This window comes from Polyodon spathula, chromosome 11, assembly GCF_017654505.1.
Source record: "Polyodon spathula isolate WHYD16114869_AA chromosome 11, ASM1765450v1, whole genome shotgun sequence".
Lineage (NCBI taxonomy): Eukaryota > Metazoa > Chordata > Actinopteri > Acipenseriformes > Polyodontidae > Polyodon > Polyodon spathula.
Window position 1 is genome coordinate 6830076 of NC_054544.1, and position 24093 is coordinate 6854168.

At 36.1% G+C, this 24093-nt stretch overlaps 1 protein-coding gene across 2 annotated transcripts in view; it reads right to left on the reverse strand.

The window, feature by feature from the left end:
* Positions 1–16: 16 nt before the first annotated feature.
* LOC121322622 (transmembrane protein 163-like) overlaps positions 17–24093 on the reverse strand; it is a 44634-nt gene continuing 20557 nt past the window's right edge. For both annotated transcript variants that reach the window (XM_041262792.1, XM_041262790.1), the window contains 6 exons: positions 16531–16574; positions 16087–16178; positions 11717–11813; positions 7541–7652; positions 4997–5138; positions 17–3873 (listed from right to left, as the gene is read on the reverse strand). In XM_041262792.1, coding sequence (XP_041118726.1) covers positions 3813–3873; positions 4997–5138; positions 7541–7652; positions 11717–11813; positions 16087–16178; positions 16531–16574 — 548 coding nt within the window. In that variant the 3' untranslated portion in view covers positions 17–3812. The remainder of the gene's footprint in view (positions 3874–4996; positions 5139–7540; positions 7653–11716; positions 11814–16086; positions 16179–16530; positions 16575–24093) is intronic.

Here is a 24093-nt window from a genome sequence, read left to right on the forward strand (position 1 = left end):
AAAGGCATAGGCAGGACTATTTGATGGCAGGGGACTTACTGGGTTATAATGACTTGCAATGAAAATTAAAACCAGTTTTTAATCTTATTTAATATCACCCAACTTGATTTAAAAAAGCATGCTTAATTTATTTTAATTTTTAAATGAAGGTATTTATATGCTTGTTATTTCTCCAAAATCATCCTTGTATGACGGCCAGTGGGAACTCAATTACACAGTAATTGCTGCATGTTCTATTGAAACAAATGTGGGAGTTTAGTGGGAGAAGGACACTATAAGAAATCTGCCCTATATGTTCTAAATGCCAGTAATAACCTCCTTTTATATTGTACGCAATTACATTTGTAAATAGATTCTGCATAGTTAAGTCTTATTTTCTTTGTCATTATTATTGTTGCTTAAATCTTTGTAAATAGAGACAATTACCTGCAACCAATGTACTGTTTTAAAGTTCATAATGTGCCTTTGATGGGTAGTAGATTTGCTATTGTTTTGTCCACAGATAGAGCTAGAGAAACTACTACTGTCTACTGAGTAGAATAAATTGAATAGTGTGATACCATCAAAATAGTCGGATTACCTTTAATGAAAAAATAATTAAAAAATGGTAAGGCTTAAGCGAAGCAGGTTGTCAGTGCTGTTTTTCTGATGTGTCAATTGCTTTGTGAGGTGTAATGTTTTTTCAAGCACCAGTGGATGCATCTGCTCGTTATTGTAGTGGTGGATTTTTCTATCATGCAAGTTTCCCTGTTGAAGACAATTCTTGTAAATATAGAGAAAGCATACCTGCAGGGAAATACAGAATGGAGTCTCTGCTAATTGACAAAACTTGCAGTAAATGTATTGCTTGTGTGAGCTGCCTCCCTCAACTCCTTTCCGATTGTGTCCTCCAGCTGTTTCAGATTTAGAATCCATTTTGTCACAATTGCTGTAAAGCCATAAATATTTGCAAGCCTTTTATTATGTGTTTTGCATTTTTGGCGCGAATATCAAATTCCATTCACAATACATACTTTGCATATTGCAACAGCTCGACAACATTTCTGGAGAAAAATAGGTTTTATGGGTGTGATTCGCCAGATATTTTGGTCACAAATATTTATGGCTTTACAGTATTCCTTTTTAATGTTTTTAGCTTGTTTTAAAGAAAATGCACTCCTAAAATTTGAATGCATTGAATTGGCCTAATGTCACCCCTATTATTCCAGACAGAGAGGCACAGCAGTTTGACACACTCGGAATGTGCAAGTGTTGTCCGTTTCTACACTCCGGCAGTCTGTCTCGGACGTAGATTGTATACTCTGTACAGTACTGTTTATGAACTGATGGGTTCAGACTGGTTGCTTGTGTATAAACTCAAGTGGTTTAAAAGAGAAAGAAAGAAACGTTTTTGATGTATAATGCAGGATAAAACTTTATTTTTCAATAAACCTTTTCTGTGACACAGAATTTCCGCACTGCTGCTGTTTTTTCTTTTTGTGTATTCTTTATAAATATACAATGTCATTAGTGCTGATGTAGTATCTACAACTATACATTTAATACAATACTCTTAATGCTGTGCTCTTACAGTACTACAGGTTTTAAGCAGGTCAAGCTGTGCTCCGTACATATTCTGTATATATGTATAACAGACAAATGTAAACAGATATAGTTTGGCAGGTGCAAACTGAAATACTGGTGTGTCTGTGTCTTTTTATAAAGTTCGCTTGGCTATTAGAAGTTCTTGTAGACCTTGTACCCAAATCGCCAACAGATTACTAGATTTCACTGCCTGAATACAGCAACCCCTGAAATCTTTTATATATCTAATTTGACACTGATGAAGTAAACGTTCCAAATGCATGTTCTCATTTTTTACAGGATATAACCAAACGGAAAGAATGGCCATGATATGCCCAAGTACACCTCAAAGTATCATTCCGTGTGCATTGCACTTGAAACCCATAAACCGGTATAATATATTTGATAACATTTTCAGAAAATGCAGAATTCAAAAAGGCAAGAACTAGACCTGGGATAAATTATAATTACAATTGCAGCAGAATTGTTTGCTGGAATTTCAATTGCAATTCCAATGCTATTTTGTTCAATTACGCTGCTATAATTACAACTAAACATTAACATGTTTACTGTGTTTATTCTAAACAACATAGCAATAATCACAGGCACAAATACAGAAACATACTACTTGGCCTTTTTTTCAAACAAATGGGGTCATCAAAAGTGGTTGAAAATACAATCATGATTAAATGACAAATAAATGCTTAATTGAACTGCAATCGATCAAGGTTCAACTACAATTGAAATTACATTGTAATTGCAATTCATTGCACAATTACAGTTGTAATTGAGCCCAGGTCTGGCAAGAACTGTACTGCTAAAAACAGACACAATGGCATGATGATGAATCAGGAAGAGTGAGAGCATTATGTTTTCAGCACACCTTGGGAATTGTGTAAGTACAGATGCATACACACCACTGGGATTATTGATTCCTATCATACATTAATCGCACAAGAACATCAGCACATACGTTTGTCATTCACAAATAATTATAAATTCCCCTTTTTGTAAACTCTAACACCAGTCAAAAAAAGTTCTACAATAGCACTGAACTCTTAGAGTGTGATTTCAACAAAGAACAGCAGGACTGCCAAAATAAAGAGACCTGTTTTGGTTTGTTTGTAAAATTTCAGGAAACTCCAAAAAAATTACATATGAATTCAGAGCATAGACTTTCAAAAGAAATCTTAAGAACGTCCAGACAGGTTGTCAAAACTGATCTGTTTCTCTTAGCAGTGTTAACCTCTGCAGATTCAAGTGTACAGTATGCAAGCACTATGACTTTGAAACTTTAACTGTGGCACAAAACCCATATCATCCTGTTACTCAATCCTGCAGCTACTTACTGGTTGACTGACGGGATCAACTTTTATAGAGATTCAGGGTAAAACAGCATTACAAAAGTTGTAAGCAATTTTCTTCAAAACTTCTGATAATGGGATAAAGCTAATATCATCAAATAAGCAGCTCAGCTCGCTCTTGTATGAAATAATGATTAAAGAGTGTAGCTGCTGTCAGCTACAATTTAAGACAATCCAATGTGCTTTTCTTTTTATCAATGATTTATTGAAAGTTTGCTTCACCCTTTAGACACTGAGGGCAGCAAATTGGTGGATATGGATTTCCTTTCCTGCAGTTCTGTCTAAAGGCTGTTTTAATCATGCTCCCTGTTGTTAAAACCCCTTGCTTGTTTTTATGTGCTGTTGTACATGATGAAAATAATGAAAAGAGATAGGGATCCTTTAGTTAAGATTTTTTAAAAAATTAATTTAACCTCATGAGAGCTAGTCTTTAACTTAAATAGATAACTGTGTCCAGTGTGGTCTCCTATATCCTTTTGGTGTGCTTCTTGAAGAATCATATCCAATAAAATATATTCCTTTTAACGCCGTTAATTTTTTTCTAAAGAGATTTAAAATAATTCTACTGAAGACAACATTCAGCCTTTTCACAAATAAAGAATTGCACGTTCTGTGTCCAATATACAATCTGCCAGATCCCCATTAACTCCACACCTGAAACCACTCGAAGGGAAGCTGTGGTGATTTTGCCTTCTCCTTTCCTGCTTGCTTTTCTTTGTGATGACTTATTTACATGCTGGGTTCGAAGAATGAAAAATACTGCAGCAATGACAAGCTGCATGATAAATGAAATAAATAACACTGGTCAATGTTCTTCTGATTTCCAAGTCTTTAGTAATATACAGGGCTGGAGGGCACGCTTGCTGGCATTGTTCCCAAGGTGAATCATTCAAAGGTTTCGTAATTGTGTGTTTGTCTCACCCGAGGGACCATATCAATAAGCAACCTGCAATACAAGGTGAAGGTTTCAGGTTACACAATTATATTTCATCATGTAGTAGTCAAAGGTTTACATACTCCAATGGAAATTTATAATTTCTAGACCTTTTTCAAACAAATAATTATTGGAAAAATCTTTTGCAAAAATACTATTTCAAAAGTGTTCATACCCTGACAAGGAAAATGAAATTAATAGCTAGCTGAGGCAGCTTGAGCAATAATAACCTCTTTTAAATGATTAGGATATTGGTCAATGAGCTTTTGGCATGATTCTTTAGTGATTTTTGACCATTCTTCAACACAAAATTGTTCCAATTCATTCAAATTCCGAGGACGTCTCTTGTGCACAGCCTTCTTCAACTCATACCAAAGATTCTCAATCGGATTTAGATTGGGACTTTGACCAGGAGATTCCAGAATCATGATATTATTCTTCTTTAACCATTCGGAAGTAGATTTTTCCAGCTTGGAAATCTTCTTGTATCCTTCTCCAGCTTTATGACAATAAATAATATTCTGCCTTAGGTCTTCAGATAGCTCTTTGCATTTTCCCATATTAACTTATTGGTAATGACAGCAATCATCTTATGCTTAACCCTTTTAAGGGTATGAATACTTTTGAATTACCTTTTTTTTTCTGAAATAAAATAACTGCTGAAATAAATACTTGTAGACATCTATTTCTTGCACAAAATCAAAACTTTTGCTACAAAAGACTTTTCATAAAATTCTTTGTTTTCAAGAAATTTAGAAATCTAGAAATTATACATTTCCATTGGGGTATTTAAACTGTATATGATAGAAAAACTAGTGTCAGTCAATTGAAATATGTATTACCACAGGATGCATTATCAGTTAACCTGAATCAAATCCCTACTTATTGTCCCTTGAGTTTGTGTAACGTGTTTTTAACCAACAGCACATTGAACCATTTAGGCCCCACCCATCGTCCAGGTGACCACACCCATTTCTGCCCACTTTGGAATCCACATCCTGCCCACAGCTTCTTATAAACTAAAAAGACCTCTATTTAACACAAGAGCCAAGGTTCTCAGGTCATTCTTCTGCCCCTGTTTATTTAAATGAAGTTATGATTGAACATTTGTTTGAAGTTATGGATTCAGACTTACTTTACTCCATAAGCCAAAATAATGAGTCCAATGAGAACTCCTGTCATGCCATCCAGGTACCACACGTTAGGGTTGTGCTTGAAGACCTCAGCGCTGATTAGTATGGAGAAGCCCATGATCCCTCCAACAAGAGAGTTAAAAGCTGGAGAAAAGTAAAAAGGGTTATGAGGAGGGGCTCCGTGTGTGGATACACTCTCACCCGAAGTATCTTATTGTCACAATAACAACCACATAGAGCAAGGAACTGTGTTAACAACAACCTAACTAGTTCAACACCAATGTCCAGATGGTCTTTTCCTTCATTCATTTAAAGATTTTTCATGTAATTTAAAGATTCCACGAGAATTCACGACCTGGGAAGATAATTACTGGCCCTAAACAATGTTTTTTTTTTTTTTTTTTTTTTGTGTGTGTGTGTGTGTGTGCGTGCGCGCTGACCCAACAAGCAAGCATTCCTTATCATTGTGTTTTGGTGTTACTGATCAGAACTAGGATTCATTTTGCTTACTACTGTGTAACAGGGCCTGTTATTATGCAGCATAGGATTATTTCCATTTACATTAGGTTTCACGTATATTATTTTCAAAGCTTACAATGTTGAATTCTGGGCCAAATGCAATCTAAATTTTAGCTTTAAACACTCTCTTAAAACTATATTCAACATCATGAAAAAAAAAATGTTTTCATCAAAATCTAATTTAAAAAAGGAAGGTATAACTACTTTCTCCTCTGACCTATAAAGTGAAATTAATTGAGACCTTTGTCTCTTCAGCACAGCCTGTGCAAAACAGATTTGCTGCCCCGTCAGAACTCATTTACTAGAGTGACTGGCATTCAAATCTTGTGTGCACTTTGAAGCCAGTGTTAGAAAGTACTGGCAGCTGGATAATCATATTGCATTGAAAGCAATTTTTACCTTACTGTTATGACTCCATCTGCGTGATGCTGCCATCTATATCTTCAAAAACTGCCCAGTGTTAAGTACCACCATAATATTAAATAATAATACAAAAAATGTCCAGTATACATTGCATACTGTGTAATTTGTCTAAATCAATTACTTCTAAATGGGACTCAGTAGATTATCCTGCCTCTTCCTGTTGAGATTTATTTTCCCCAAGAACATTAGGGGGATAACAGATTGGTAGCACTCAAGATTCTGTAAAACATAACGTGATGAAGATAAAAGTAATAAAAGTGGACTGGCATTCTCTGAAGTCATTATCAATATACAATGCAAGCTGTTTATAAGGCCTCTATAAACAAACTCCCACAATTAGGGTTTGATAATGATGAATTTGGAATTTTGTTAATGTCCCTATAATTGTTATCATCAATGTGGTAATATAGTTTTATTGCAGACAGCATCTGTGCTGATTTCTATTCTCTAGTCCCCACACAGTCATTCCCTTCATACGTTCAGATCATTCATGTTGTTATTTCGAGATGAAGTGATTCCTTATTTGTTTTTACCTAATTGTGTTTACAAAAGACAAAGTAACCCCCCCTTCCTCGCCAATCTGTGCCAGGTCCTGACTGCTGTACCACCCCCGCATCAGTCTACAGCAGCAAAACAGGCCTGGGGACATCAGGGCCCTGTGTTAGCTAAGGTACATGTGTTTCCATGGCAACAGGACTGATCAACAAACCCTGAGGCATCAGCCAAGGCATTCATCAGCTTGTGTTCTCTGATATCCAAAGGTCAGTCATCAAAACTGCATTACTCCTTTGTGCCAAGCATCAATAATAATATTACTGAATCCACTCTTGTCGTTGTCCCTGGAGTTTTGGACAAGTATTAAAATGCACAACACACAACAAGAAGTGGTTTTAATCTAACTGTTTGACTGCACAATTTAATGCCTTTATGTCTCAATACCTCTCAGCCTACTCACACCTACACACAACATTGCCCACAGCTTCAGAACATTCTGAAAACCAGCCAGATTACACCAGGGGTAACTTTAACTCTAGTGAACACACAGAGGTCGATAGGCAGGGTAATGCACTCCAAATTAGACCTGCCCTGCTGAAGCCATTATTCATTACCAGGGAGTCATGTAATAAATCCATGGGGAAATAAGATTGCAGCCGAATGCTGAAAATGAAACAATTGATTATTTGATTCTTACTCTTTGTGTAAAGAGGACAGCACAATTGGGTGAATTAAGTGTTTATCACATTCACCTTTTCCTATTAAAATCAACTGCATACAAGTGGTTACTAGAAACAGACCAGTTCTCACACTTGCCATGTCCGGTATTGTACAACACGGCTTAAATGTGTTGCTAAATGTTGTGTAGTTTAGTTACTATCTCTGCACATTATAGTATTTTGCTAAGAAAGTAAACACCACTGCTTGGATTAAAAAATCTCTTTGAGGGAGCCAACTCCTTGGTATTATTTTGAGTTGGTTAACCTTTTATTTCCATTCATGCCTGAAATACTTGAAACTACAGGACACTTGCAGTACTATTAAAATTAATGAACATTGTCTCCGTTAGGTGCAGCGAGAGACAGATGCTTCCTTTTGGAGATACCTACCATCTGTTATCAGAGCTCTACTGGTCAAGACCCTCCCCAGCATAAACTTCACCACAGCCAGAATGATGCAGAGGATCCCGCTTAAAATGGAAACACTAAAGAGAAAATCACCCTAGAGAAGAGACAGGAGAAGTTTGTTAGTGTTACTGCACATTATTAGATTTAGTCTTAATGATACAAACACAGCTGTGGTTTTACTTGTACAGTGTGTAAAAATAAAAAGGCCCAAGGTTTGCGACTGAGTAACTTTCCCTCAGTTACTTCATGTTTGAGAAAAGCAAAAAAGGATCTAATCAGAGTAAAGATTGCTTAGACTCTCCAACAATTATCAGGATTGTTCTTTTGAAGATGGATGTTTATGAACATTATAATACAGTAGGTTTAACAGTATTCTGAAAATAAGCATCTAACCTTCTTCAAGCTGCAAACTTAATTACATTTTTCCACACTGTTATTCAGAAGGAAGCTCGGGGTACTCGAAGGGCACTCAGGAATGACGTAAATAAACTATCTGCAGAAAAGCCATTTGTGTTGTTCTCCAGAACCACATAGCTATGCTCCATTGTTATGAATAGTAATAGGAGTCGGCAGACAGTGCCGCTTGGCCTGTTCAGAGCTGCACGTCTACAACAATCCAGCTTGCTTGTCATACTAATGAGGAGAAATGTGCCATTGCGTTACCATGGCACACACTGCAATAGAAACCCGGGGTATGCAGTGTCTGGGTGAACAACAACAGAGCATCCACTTACTGTGGATATTATCTGCTGCTTCAGTTTAACAAGCTAATTTATTTCCCTTACTTTTTATTCTATAAATATACTAAATCCTGGCTATATTCAAGTTTTTACATTACCTACCTTACACACGCTACTGTTTGAAAGAAAAGGGTATCTGCAAATGAACAGTTGCTGTGATATTTTGCAAATAAACAGAGGGTGGTAACACTTTGCTCTTAACACCATGAACAGACCTTTAAAAACATGGCTTAATAATGAAGCCAGCCTAACTATCCCTGTGAGAGGAAGGACGAACTGCAGGGGGTTCTCTATCAGTATTAACAATGGAGGCTAACTTGTGTCCAATCCACCAAGCTATTCATGATTACTTTCTTGAATAACTAATCACACTCTCAAACACTACTAGAGTGTCTGCTATAATACAGAAACTGGCGTATTTAACTCGAAGCAAACGAAACGTGCATCCAAGTTCAAGGCTTACAAAAATGTAAAATCAGGTGGGTTTAGAAAGCGAATGCCTGGTTTAAAAATACATGCAAGCAAATCAAAGTTTTACATTTATTTGGGGTTATTGGTATCTCTGATCTACTTTATCACCACAAAGCACACGTGAGGATAGTGAGCTCACTGACAGTTTGGAACAGCACAGCAAGCTGCTCTGGAATCTCCTGCATGATCCCAACACAAACACATGGCATAGGAGCACTGTGAAAATGTCAAGTGAAAATATCGCATGCAAATAGAATCTGCTGTTTTTCGCTGGGGGTCTTTGAACTTTTAATCAGATTATAAGAGCTGAGAGAGTTCTGCTTTAGTGTTGTCAGGAACTATCTGGGGGAGAACAGTTAAAAGCTACTGCAGTGTTTCTGAGCGAATTGGAGTTCAGGGGTGCAGAGCACTGAAAATGGCATAGCAACAGGGGTTAAACAAGCTGAGACAGCACTGTTCAAAATGGCTAGATTCAAATGAGGGCTCTATTTTGGCTCTTTGAAGCAACTATGCAAATCCTGTTAAGTTTCAATAAAAAAACATAACACACTGCCAAAATACTATATGATGCCTAATTAAAATATAGCATTGCATTCCCCATCACAACATGGCAGTAATGAAATTATACAAAAAATGATGTAAATCGAACATCATACTAATTCCTGAACAGTGGTGATTCGAGTAAATCCAGAGAAAAGGGTAGATGTTCTCCTGCATTAATATGCAGAGCCTGGCCCCGTGGATCAGCTCTCTGTGTTCTCATGCTCCAAGGTCAGATCCCAGTAAGAGAGGGCAAGCTCATGGTCAGACTGCAGTAGGGTTTTAAAATCCCACAACATGGGACTGCTGCTGGTTATCTCTTTGTGTGATAATGGAGAGGGCACTTGCTTGTTTCACAGGATGAACTACTGAGTATGTGCAATTGTTACTTAATAAATGTTTTGCACAACTAAATACAATGTTGTATGCATTAAACTTGTATAGGCTGTTCCTAATAAAAAACTAACAACCAATAACGACAAAGGTATTATTATTATTATTTTTTTATCTGACCGAATATAAGAACATAAGAAAGGTTACAAACGAGAGGAGGCCATTCGGCCCTTTGCTGCTGCAACAGTGTTTGCCACTTTATGTTTGTGTTGTCTCCAAATTTAACAAGTTTGCTTATTATACATGAATCTAAGTCATTAATGTAGATTAGGAAGAAGCAGAAGACCTAATACTGATCCCTGTGGTACTCCACTGGTTACCTCGCTCTATTTTGACGTTTCACCTCTAATCAGTACTTTCTGTTTTTTGAAAAAATAGCCATCCTTTTTCTGTGGATGTTTTCTCTATTTTACTCCAATCTATTTCTGTTAGTCTCTGTTTCATTACTTCATGGTTTCCCTTTTGTAAACCTTAGCTTTAGTCATTACTTTTGGGGTTTTAAAAAGCACTTCAAATGTTGTGATCTGAGTTTGCCAATGGTTCTCTGACCTCGGTTTTATTTATTCTGTCTTTGTTATTTGAAAAGACTAAATCAAGGCATGCCTCCCCTCTAGTCAGTGCCTTGACAAATTGCGTTAGGAAGCAGTCATTTGTCATTTCTACCATTTCAATTTTGTCTTTTATTCAGGTTAAGACAGTCTTTGCCAAGTTAAACAAAATGTTTTAAAACAACTGCTGTCCAAAATCTTTCCTTCCTTCATTACAGTAGGAATGCTCATTGCTGGAGTAGAAAAAAAAAAGTTCTGTTAAAACTGTACAGCCTGTTCAGGCATAGTACAGTCTAGTTTGAATCCCTCAAACCTCAAGGGCAGACACTGAAAGGTGCTGTTGCACGGTAGCGTTACAGAAGCTCCAATACTGTATAGGAGGCTGTGTTGTCCAGCAGTTAAAGAAATGGGCTGTATAAAAATCATGATAAACAAAAACAACTTGCCAGGAAAGAGTTCTAGCTTTAGTAATATTTTAGCAACAAAAAAGTAGAACAGCACTCCAATGTGCACTACAATTCAGATGTGCTTATTTTTGGCAGTTTGTATGCGCCAGATTTTTTAATAAAATATCGCTCGACAAGTAATTCTCAAGAGCTGAGCATCGCTGCTTTGATTAAGAGAGTCACAGGCTTGTGTCTCAAAGCTTGCAAGGGGCTTTTATTCTCAAAGGTTTATATCACTCAACCAGTGTGTCAGTCCCTGACTGGCATAGTTATCCAGAGCATGTCACAGCCTGCTTCACAATACATTCATAGAGAATCAGGACTATTGTTTCCTTGTTGAAGTCTAACAAGGTTTAATAGATGAAAGAAGCAAACTTACCCATCTCAAATCTCACTTTTCTCCTTGAAGGTCATGTGTTTAGCACTTTTTCAGTAGTGAATTTTTCAGTAGCCTTAAAGCTTAAAGTAATGCCTCCACATAAAAGACTACAAATCCTTAAATAGCATCTTCTCTGTGATATTCAGTGTTAGTCTAAGCAATCGCGCCTTAGCTTCATAGAGGTTGGTAGGTTGTAGGCTATAATAGTGTTTGTGGTAAGAAAGGGAACCTAGTAGTAGTAGCAGTAGTAGTAGTAGTAGAGTAGTAGTAGTAGTAAATACAAACTTCATAACGCCTTACTTTTCCCATATCTCAAAGGGCAAGAAAATGAATGCAGTTTCAAATGAATTCTGTTTTAAATCAATTACTGGAAGCAGTAATGTTAGCAAGAAGCACTTCTTTTCTACCACTCATACTGTACGCTAAATGTAGTTTTCCTGACACCCTATGAACAACCAATAATGTATTGCTCTTGAGAGACGTCAGGAAAGAGCTTTTCAATAACAACGATCACAACGATACTTGAGCTTTAAGCAATGCTGCAACATGGCAAAGACATCTAAACGGTACTCACATAATTACTACTTCTCTTGGAAGATTAAAATACAGAGTGTGAATCATTACAAGAGGATGAATCTTACCACTTCAGGGAGTAGTTTGGTGGCAAGGTCATGGATGGCTTTACCCACAATGCACATGGACGACAGGATAAAAACCACTCCCAGTACAACACAGGCTCTGTGAAAAAAATGAAAGCAGTTTAACATATCTGTTACTGAACTAAAAACATATACATACATTGTATATGCAAAATTCGACTACATGTCCCATCAAGAGAAATGGCTGAGGTTTTGACAAATAACAAAGATTACTTAACAAAACCTGGATATGCTAAATTGCACAACATACAAATTGCACAATTCCCACAGAACAGGAACAGAAATATGACCAAATAATAACACTGCCACTATGGAGTAAGGAGCAAGTGCTATCAGACTCAAGGGACTTGACATCACTTCACATCTCAATAAGAACACACGAAGACACAAACGGCAGGCACAGTGCACACTGGTCATCCAGTGTAACTCCTGGACTCGACTCTCAGTACAGAGCTACTGTAATACAGAATACACTGTCATATCTATAATATATAAGTCCCTATTCACAAACTCGTGAGAGACAAAGTCTGTTTGCATTATTAAAATACTTTTATATTCATGAAACTATCTTTAGAAGGTTTTGTTCTAGAATTTTCCCCACAACAGAGCCCACAGTTTCTATCACAGAAACAGAGATTCTGAGACAGTAAAACGCACAAGTTATATGTATATATATATATATATATAATATATATATATATATATATATATATATATATATATATATATATATATATATATATATATATATATATATATACACACACACACACACACACACACACATACATACACATGCACACATGTTAAAATTGTAGCCAACCAATCACCTTAAACAAGGGAGAGGGGCTGACTAGAGCTGGGTTTTATTTTGATGTGAAAAAAAATACTCCTGCTACTAAGGATGAAATGTTCAGAATAGGTGAGCCTGGAAATATTATTCTTAGCAGAATAAACCAACTGGGGAATTTAAGAGACACATGATAAAACAAATTGTTTTATAATAATACCCAGCATCTGGTTAGCAATGTGGCCTATTATGACGCAACAGTCCATAATTCTGGTACTATGTAGAGGGCATTATTGCTATATAGTCAACAAAGATTGTAGTTTTATTGCTATTTGTAGCATTGCAGGTGTTGTATTGTGAAGCTGTAGTTTGTTATGTTCATGTGTTATCCCTGTGCTTGATCTCAATTTCAGCTTCAGGCCATGAAGATGCAATTCTGACCAACAGAATCCTACTTTAATCCTAGTACCTGATCCCAGAATTAAATGAGCCTTCAAAAGATGTTATTATCTGGCAATGTAAGATAAGCCAAAATTAAAACAAAGCCTTGCTTTTTGTAATCCGTGGTATGAGGATGTAAACAATATGTGCTCCTTGTATTCATGACCCATCACTTGTAACATAATTGAGACTTAATATCTTCTCTTCCAATTATCGTGCAGTAAATCTCACCAGGCACTGTATTTAAAGTAATTAAATTGGCTATGTCCTATTTCCAACACATCCCCTCAGGGAAAAGACACTTGACACTGCAATCCCACTAAACTCAAGATTATTCAAAATAAGCTGTGGTATCATTTATCATGGAGCTGCAGTCAGATAACTGAGCTGAACCACTGACAAATTGAGAGCACCCAATCAGATTACCACTAATAACACCTTGCCCAGTCCAGCAGGCAAATACAGAATTTTATAAAATATACACTTCTTATCTCATTATCACTACCTGATAAAGGGACATATACAGTCCTGGCAAGCATGTGTAGATATTGTGACATTTCAATTTGTCCAGTAAGCTGGTAGAACGAGTGAAAGCTGGATTAGGCAAAGAAAAATCATTAGTGTTATCAACAAAATGCTTATAGTTTCTTTTTCATGCCAAACAAGTAACAGTGTAGTACAGCTGCAATATTCAGTGGAGCGTAGTTATTTACTAATACGCTTAAATTAACAGCCTGTGTGCAGCTTGCTGACACAGCACAGCATGAAGAAGAAAAGCACAGGCTGGGAGAAGGTGCTGATAGGTTTGCATCCTACAAAGCCTGTTTTTACTGCGAGGCACATTAGCGTGAACTGACTGTTTCCTGTGCAATTAGCTTTGTTGCTTTGTCAAACACTGTCATTTTCAAACTGCTTTCATTAGATCTAGAATGGATGCCTTTCTGCCCTTCCTCCATTCTGTTCAGCTATAGACAGGAGTTCCTTAAAAGTCCTTCATATCTACAACAAAACTCCACTGCTGCCAGACTGTGATTTCACTTAAACACCAGCGTGAATAGCCCATATGTGTGACTCCACTTCCACATGCAATACAAGCAAATAACGTTAGCACCACTTAAATATCCTATTTGAATTCCCTGTAACATTCTCTGTAATATTAAGGCAAAATATCTGGAACATTAACTACTGCATGGAGTCAGTGATTTTTTAAATTTATTTTTGTCTGAATTAAAAAAAAAACTATTTATACACATGACATAGGTTCCCAACAGTTCCAAATTCACAAGAACACACCAGTTTATATGCAGTCAAAAAGAGTGAGAATTGCTAGTTATTCCAGTTCTAGTCTTCATATTCATGGCCTCTATTGAATGTTTTAAAAAAAGTTATGGACTCTCTATATAGACAATATGATTCAGTATATGTTTGCAGTGCAATATGTGATTAATAACATATAATAATACACAAACAGAACTACCATTAAAACTAGCGCTGTCATATTGTGACAAGAGGTTCTTTGCATCAATTCAGAGTCCTTAGATTTGCTAATTGTTTCAGTTATCACCTATTCTCAGAATGCTGTTACAGAAGCAGCCCGAATAAGACCACTATCAGCTCAAAAAGGGTTGCTTGTGCATGAGAACTGCAGGACTCACAAGCTGCACTGTAACAAGGTTAGAATTCACATTGTTTCTTTGTTAGGTGCTGTCATTAATTAAACATTATTTAAATGTCTCTATTACAGTAATTAATAAAGGCTTTGGGATGGGTTCCAATTGCACAATGGCCGGTATTAGTCAAGCTGTACATCTGCGCACTAAGAGTTTAGGGAGGCTTTTTGAATCATAGACTGGGACCAATTTCCATTCTCCATTTGCAACTGCAAAATTACTGTGGAAATTGTTTTTTTTAGGTCAGTCTGTGTGTGACTCAAGAGACAGGAAAGACTGTCACTGCTTCTGGTCTACAACCCTTCTACTCCTTTGATATCTTTAAATTGTTGGTATATAAAGAGAGCTGTTTTAATGTTTCTTCCTTTTAAGAAATGTTATTGTAATACTAAGACAGGAATGAACTATAAAAGTGTGTTTCTTTCCAATTAAGTCTAACAGTACAGTACAGTACAAGCTGTGACAGAGGCTGTATCTGGTTTGGCAGATGCGTCTTGCTTTTGAACAGCAGACAACAGGGTCACTGAAAGCAGGAGACGGCCACAAGTCTCTGAGGGACAAGGCAGATCAGATCTCTAATCCAGTCTTTTGTATTCTTTCTCTACCTGTGTGTGGCTTGCACTGATCTCCACTGTGTCATTACACAAAAGCCACCCAATCCCAGGAGTCACTCTTTCACTAAAGAAAACTTGAGCGCTCGCTGCCAGCTGCACTGCTTTCGTCTCTGAAACAATACAGCAATATTTTAATACAGTATAAAAGTCGTCAGATTTTTCAGGATCAAAGGCTATTTTACCCATCTCCTTGTAAAGGGGCTTTGGTAGCCAGCCTTAACCAATGGAAACTAGAATGATGAGCCTAAAATACACACAACCTGACGTATAACAACTAGCTTTGACTGGAAATCACTCCTGCCTGACTGATTTACCACAATTCTGTCCCAACACTCCGATAGTGATAAATAATGACATTATTGACCTTGAAAACAGCAACTTAATTCAGATAAAACCAGTTTCCCAACTGTTAATGGTGTACTGTAACTAGCTATGAGGACACCGGGGTCATGTCCTCGGTTGTTTTTTACTTCATCAATGCTGACGCTCATGTAAAAATTCTGGTAAAGTACAAAAGACTCCTTCATTGTCTCTGTTGGTTTGCCATAAATTTGGAGGTTGAATAGTAAATACCAAGCAGTCATATAAATACTGCCATCTATAGCCTGAAACCTAAGTTTGACCTCAGTAGAATGTCAGATCTGCCTATACTGTATATTTACAATGTTGGACTTCAGCTTTTAAAATTGTGTAGCAAAATAGCTAACAGTTAACTAGCAGTCCAGTAGGAATTTAGTCTGCAGAGGAATCCTGCTGATGTTTCTGGAAATTGCTATCTTGGTAATGGTAGGCTACTAGAAACAACGCTTGCTGTTGGAAAGAGGAACGTGTACTCACATGTACTCCCGGTGTGCTGAGTGCACAGCGGCCGCATTGCTGTAACGCCACAACACAATGATTGAGGACAGAACATCAAGCATGGCGTCAAACTGAAACGGGACACAGAAAATGAGTAGTTAGCAGCTTGAAACGTGGAAAACCGAAGCCAATTCAATCAAAAACTATTAGAAATGACCTGTGCTATTTAGCTATAAATTGACACATTCAATCAGATTTTATGGGTTATTGAATCAAACTTCCAGAAATACAAGGATACCTCCTGACTATATCACTGAATTAGAAATAGTCCCAAAACACCTTTATCTATTTACATTTATATAAATATATAACATTTATATTTAGAATAAATGTGCCTACAAAACATGAAAATACATCATGTGCTATTTTTTGTAATTAAAGACTAAAGGCAAAAGCTTAGAAAGCTAATTGAGGTCTACTTACAGCAAACCCAAATGCAGAAGCACTGTGCCTCATAATGGAAACAGCTGGGAAAAAAACAGAGAGAAAGATATGCTTATACAGCATGAATTCAGTATTATACAAAGCCATCTGAACAGCTCTCAGACAGAGTATACTTCAGAGTGCCACTCAAACAGTCAATTAATAATATCTCAAGAGTTGCAGCAGGAACAGAGAAAATGAATGAATTAAATTACAGAATGGCTGACTCAGTTAACTATTATCACCCATCAACATGCACTATACAAGCATATACAAGCACACAACACCCGGTAAACCAACTTTATTGAAGCTCTGACTCATTGCCAGTATAGATTGCTGTTTTCAGTATTGCATTTTTTTCAGAGAGAATCATGAAAAAAAAGGATGCAGAATACAGTATGTCTACATTATTGTTTTATTCCACTTTTTGCCAAGGAATAGTGTGGAATTGTGAGTGCATATAACTGTGAAGACAGACTATTTCTTTTTTCTCCAGATGTATTACTGTCTTGGCACTGTCCACAGTTGTTACATTAATACAGCAATGCATCTACGCTTCTCCAAAGTCAATCACACAGCCCCAACAGTGCATCACACAACACTACCTGTTAGAGTACATTCAACCAAGAACTGCGTCAGAAGACCACCACCTTCTTTGCTGTCTTAAGCAATTCAAGTATAAGACCTAATGTACCAGTAGCCAGCTGTGCCTCCCAGGCTAATTACAATTTTATGCTGTCAAAAATGAAAGGTCAAGAGAATGTTAATACTACACAAGTAGGCCACATTTTGAAAGTGTTTCCTCCATGCCTATGTTTTATTAACTGCAATTGAAAAGAAGTGAAGGGACGATACCAAAACCAAGCCTGAACCTAATTGAACTGTGAATGCTGAATATTCAGAACATCGTATCATAAAATGGTCTTATTGGAATATACTCCTGTACATCTAGGAAACAGAATACAATTTATTTTTGATGAAAGGATACAGAAGCACTTTGAAAGTCAAGTGATTACAATAATGTATTCCATTAAAAAGCAATCCAATGTCAGGGAGGCTGTTGTGGCTTGTGAAAGCTGCTTTAACTGCAGTAGTAGCGAGGTAGACAGGATGCTCTGGATAAACATTATGTATTTATTTCTAAAGGAGAAGATACACACTATAATATTTCAACGCAGTTACACACAGTGTCCCTGGAAAAATAATGAAGGAGTTTTATGCCCCTAGATTAGAGATAGTACTGTTTTAGTTTAGCCTGGCTTAAAGATTCCTTTACATGAATAGTTCAGGTACAACTGACAGTGATTCAACCTTCAGTACAACACGACTGTATACGTTCATTTGCATACAACTGCATGGAATATATATATATATATATATATATAATATATATATATATATATATATATATATATATATATAAAAAGTGAATGTCATAGAATTCTGGACTGTTTGTAGGTATTACAGCATTGATGATTGATAACCACGTTAGAGACTTCCTCCAGAGATGTTTTCAAGTTTCGTTCTCAAGTACAATTCTAAAGACACTGTAGTGTAGATGCAACTGTAGTAAGACAATTTAAAGGGTTTTAAATCAGTATTAAAATGTATAGTGTGGACAGGGCCATAGGGATTTATACAGAGTGAGGGACATTTTTTTGAGCAGACAAGGTTATTTCTAAACTTTTTTTGTTTGTTTGTTTTTTATCTCGAGTCAATATGTATGCTCACATTTGACAAGTGCTGAAGAGTAAAAAGGATGTGCGTGTAATATTAATCATAGTTCTCTAAACATTATTATGTTGAATATTCATTTGCTCTAAACAAATCTAATCCTGATCTTCATAATGTGTGGAAAATAGCTAAAAGAAGGAAGATGGGCAGATGAGAAAGATTTTTTGAAATTTCAGAATAACCATTGAGAATAAATTATTTTTAGATTACAAGTGATTTACCTTTTTTCCTTTGCTTTTGCTTTACTTTGCTTACCATTATAGACCAATTAGATTTTTGTTTCTATTTGTTACTCCAGTTCAACAAATGCTCCACATTTATTTTATTTTATTTGTATATTTTTTTGTATAACTTTATCCTTAATATAGCAGCAGAATACTCCATGCTCAGGATATCAGCTCACTTAATTATCAAAAAGTCTCACCAGCTAGACTAGAAGTCTCACCACTTGTGCATTTCTTTACACCTCTAAATTCAAGCTCAGAATGACATCTGATAAATCTGACAAACCAAGCATCTGAAACAATGTTAGCCCTTTTACTGAAACACTGAAACACAATCCACAAGGCCATAATGAACTGTTCTTTTCTTTAAACCCTGGCTTCAATATTTCAGTTGGTATGATGGATCAATAACTTTAGGACTGGCTGAATGTGTGAGGACCTTTACGAGCAGATAATTACCAAGACCTTGGACAAGGGAGACATTTCTTCTGCCTTAATCACATTGAATCCATGTAATAATTATAGTTTAGGCTAAACACATGCTTATGAATAAGAACATGTGGAATCCCTAGGACCCTTTACTGCTACTGCTACTGACATAGGCATATACATGCTCAATGATTTGTTGTTCCAAGTACACTAGTAGAAGAAACGACAGATCAATAAGCACAACATTTCTTGCACGTTACAATTCCTGTACCTTTGTCTAAATGCAACCTGTCCCTTACAACCACCATACAGTGGTAGGGGCTTGTATTGGAAAGTTCCGGAAAATGTGAAGTTTTAAAAACAAAACACATGTCGGTGAAATGCGATGGGACCTTGTTTAAGTGGATTACAGACCCAACAACTGGTAATGTTACAAACGAATGAGTTTACTGTAAAATGTACACTTGATTCCAGGAAATCGTAGAGCAACTGTGCAGTCTAATTAGTCTCCTGGATAATGCAACACATGCTTTGCTTTGTAGCCTCATTAAAATGAGAAAAAGTCATACAGGAGACCAATTAGGAGAATGGTGCTTTGTTTTAAAAGCTTTTTCCCAGCATGTGATGTACTGTAACATTGCTATAACTTATCATCTGTTATCTGGGCTGAAGAACCAAGATGAATCCTTGGGTACTGAATGATAGATGAATGATAGACAAAATAAGTATAACATCAAATATAAATAATTAAATATAATAAAATACAAATTCTTCTACTGTGTTTTATACAGTATCTGTGTTTAAACCAAGGGGCTGCTAAGACTCACTGCTAGTGATGTACAGTATGTGTGTTTAAACCAAGGGGCTGCTAAGACTCGCTGCTAGTGATGTACAGTACGTGTGTTTAAACCAAGGGGCTGCTAAGACTCACTGCTAATGCAAATAATCCCTAGTGCATTTTGGGAAAAAACTCATAGTTTATGTGAACAAATACAGAAACTGAGATATTAAAGAGACAAAGTTTATGTATATTTTCCCCACATAATGGCTAATTATATCTTCTCACTAATTATGTTATTAATTATGGTTCACATTAGGCAAAGTTAATATGTCTTAGAATATAGAGAAACTCTGAGCATGGTTTATCATCACAGAGGAGTATGAGCAATCATTATAATAAACATGGTTACTCATGGTAATGAAACACATTGTAAACTGTTAGACTGTGAACACAATCAACTGATTTCTGCTCTTTTGCAAGATCTGTTATAAAACTGGTATATTTCCCTGTGTGCATTTCCTAATTTATGCTGCAGGGGTTAGTCTTGTACCAACTCCTCTTACACTGTTTTAATATATATATATATATATATATATATTATATATATATATATATATATATATATATATATATATATATATATATCATCAAATATTAATGCAAAGAAAAAGATATCTGCTAGATTTCCAGCTTTACATGTATCGGTAATGAAATAGCAAAATGCAAACTTTTGTGACAGTGACTTTTAACACTACTATTTAAAATTGTAATTGAATTTTAAGATTACTTTTTAAGAAGAACAAAAGTGTAAAGGAAAAATACATAATGGAAAAAAAAATTACAAGACCAATTTAAGGAATGTAAATGATTGACAAGAATAATTCCTGATAATTTAATTAAAGGAAACTGTACAGTCACTTAATGAAACAAGCTAGCTTGCCTTTCTAATTGTTTGCTTGTTTGTTTCTTTCCCACAGTGATTTCAGAATGCTTTAGAAGTTAAAAACAGCAGGAAGGAAGTCTACACTGGTCAATCACACACTGTGCTCTGTTTCCTTTGTAAGGCAGGAAAACTGGCAGATCAGAAATGTGCCAAGATTCTGCTCAGCAGCCTGATAAAAAGCATCTTGTTACTCCAAATGGGTTCTTGTAGAATTCTACAATTACAGGCAGCACAGCCAGCCTTATGCCTCCAGCATACAATTATTACCTGCTAGAAGTTTTCCACTGAGCCTTTCAATTGAATCAAGGGGTAATCATTTTCAAGACTTGCTTAAATTGTCTCTCAACAACATTAATTCAGCATCAGTAACTCTGCTTTTCTGTTTGACAATTCTTAAGATATCCTAACAAATATATATATACTTAGTAAACACAAGATTGTAAGGCAGTGGTCTACTCACCTAGCATTTTTTAATTCCTAATGTATGTTTTTCCCCCAACTCGCAACATCCCATTCTACGTAACACAGACCACTGGAGTTGTGCTCTGTGCCAGCTACTCTTGTGCTTGCCAATACAGTATATATAACGTTATTTTACATCCGGTGGATTCCCTTCAACACCATTAAAGTTCCGAACATGTCCTTTAATTTCACAAGCAATGTTTATGAAGCTTTGGCTGGGATGTTTACAGGGATTTTAGGAAGCTTTACCCACATCCTGGCTCCCAGCTCCCAGTTGTACCAAACTACACATCATTGTTTATGTCAAATAAGCTTGACAACCTTTCAAAGAAAATAAATGGAAAAATGTTACGGGAAACACTTTTTCAAAAGTTGCCATTAACAGATCTGAAGAGAATTGGATTCCAGGTGAAAATCTGCTTTGCGGGTAAAGCTTATTTGTCATTAGCTGTCATCCTAGCCTGCAGTCTGACATCTCACCAGTGATTATACAATCTGATACTCTGGCCAAACCAGCAGCCCCAGGCTCAGTCCAACTGCTGATACTGCATCTAGCTAGCTATCTGCAATAAGATCTGCTTCTGTCAATTTGGGTTAGTGTAACTCAGGGCACTGATGTTGCATTAGCTTAAATGTTTAAGAGCAAACGACTAAGAGCAGAGATTAAACCCAGCTCAGCCACTTAAAGAGTGACGTCCTGTCATCAACATGTTCATAATATTGTGTTCCTTTGCTGTTTGTTACCCTATTATTCTCTATGTGTTCTCATTCGTTATTGTGGTTCCTGCTTGTTTACTACGCTTATTAACTATTCCAGAAAAAAAGGTTATTTTTCTGCTATTGAAAAAATGCCTGAAAGCTATTGTAAATTTTGGAAATGAGGTGATTTGAAAAATTGCCCTAGGAGTATTTTCAGTAAGCCTGATAAATAACTATCTAAGAAAAAGCCACAATATAAAATTACATAAAACACGCATAATATGGTATCAATCATGCAACAAAAAAGTGAAGACAAAACTGGTAACGACTCAACAAGCTGTTAATACTTGCCATGGCTATCTAGGTTATTGCAGTGCACACCACCGTATTAGATGCCATCTTCACAATTGAAAAATGAAATAAGCATGTTTTAATAAACAGATTACATCTCAGCCGTAACATGAGTATTCTATTTTTCATTTCTGCATGATTTTAATAAGATTTTCTCCAACTTAATGAGTCTTCTTAAGGAAGGACTTACTGTGAGATTTCCATTCCTGAGCAGAGAGTTTATGATTTTGTTACCAAGATTAAACTGACCCCAGAGGTGCACAAGGCCATGAAACAAACAAATGTAAACACTGCTGTAAATGAGCAACATAGATCAGTTAATGTATGAAATGCCTAAAAATACAATACAGGGAATATAACTGCAGCAATGCTGATGACATATTCCTTTTAAACTTCTATAAAGTTGATGATAATGTGTTTGCTAAAAAAAATTACACTAAATTACTGTGCTGACAGCCACTCTGTCTGGAAAGATAACAATGTAGCGGTGCTTCTGTGGTGGTTATTAGGGCATAATAGTTTGTCAGAGCTAAGTGTTTGTGTTTCTGAAAACAAGAGAAAAATACTGGAGTTAGCAATAATAATAATCTTTAATAGTGGACCACCATCACAAAGCGCTATACAAGATACAAGACTGGTGTGTGAACTATGCATCAGCTGCAGAGTCACTTACAACAACGTCCCACCCAAAAGACAGAGCACAAGGAGGTTAAGTGACTTGCTCAGGGTCACACAGTGAGTCAGTGGCTGAGCTGGGATTTGAACCGGGGACCCCCTGGTTACAAGACCACACAGCCTCCTTAATGGCATAAGCACTAGAAAGACTTTCAATGCCACAATAGGTTTTTTTTTAATTAACATTTTTTACTTTCAGGTCATTAAAAAAAAAAAAAAAAAAATATATATATATATATATATATATATATATATATATATATATATATATATATATATTACAGTGCACTCTGTTTATAAGAATCACATCTGTCACAGATGATTTCTGAATTCAGAGTCTGTGCTTCTCAAATTACAACTAATTCTTCCAGTGTTTAATAACAGGGGCATCAAGAACCTTTTTTTACATTTTTGCATTTGAACTGAGACCTGCACAATTCTGACATCACTCCCTAGCTGTTAAGCAGCAATCTGTTATGTTTAATAATCGAAGCACATTTAATAAAAGTGCTTATTTGCAGAATAAATGTTTTAATATTTTGCAGCACTCCAAGCTATAAACAGACTAAACAATGATTTCAAAATGCTGGTATACATTATATTATCTGTTGTAAATCAACCTTTTTTTTCTTTTTTTTTTTTTTAAGGACAGGCTTTCACTGCAAGATCCTGGAATGGTACAGTACATTCGGCAAGGAATTTCTGTTTTTCAATCTGTAACTCAAATCCCTTAAGAAAGTATGCTGTAAAACGCATATCTAGTAATTCATTGGCTATGATAGTGAAACAACCATTTACTGCAGAAAAATCAAGTTCCTCAATCAGAAGAAATACCTCATATTAGGCAATGATCACGCATTACTTTAAGGCCTTTAAAGTTTCCTGAAAAAATACTTCTCTAATCCTGCGGCAAGTATACTTGTTCTAATGCTGTATGTTTAAATTCATTACCCTAGATTAATAAGCACATTAAAATAGTGTTTATTTAAAGTTTCTTTGAGATAATTTTAATAGCCCTCTAAACCTTAAGCACTGAAGAAAGAAAATGCTGTAAAAAGGATGTTCTGTACACCGATATATGTTTCGTTTCACTGTCCAAGTATGTACAGTATTAAGAACTTAGCTTGTTCAACTGGCTCCATGGAAATGCTATTTCAGAGTCTGGAGCTTCAGTTACCTAATACCCACTAATACAAGATGATTTATTGAGATCATAAAAACAGCAAGTACAACTCTTACCGCCTTGATTTTGTTAAAGCCTCACA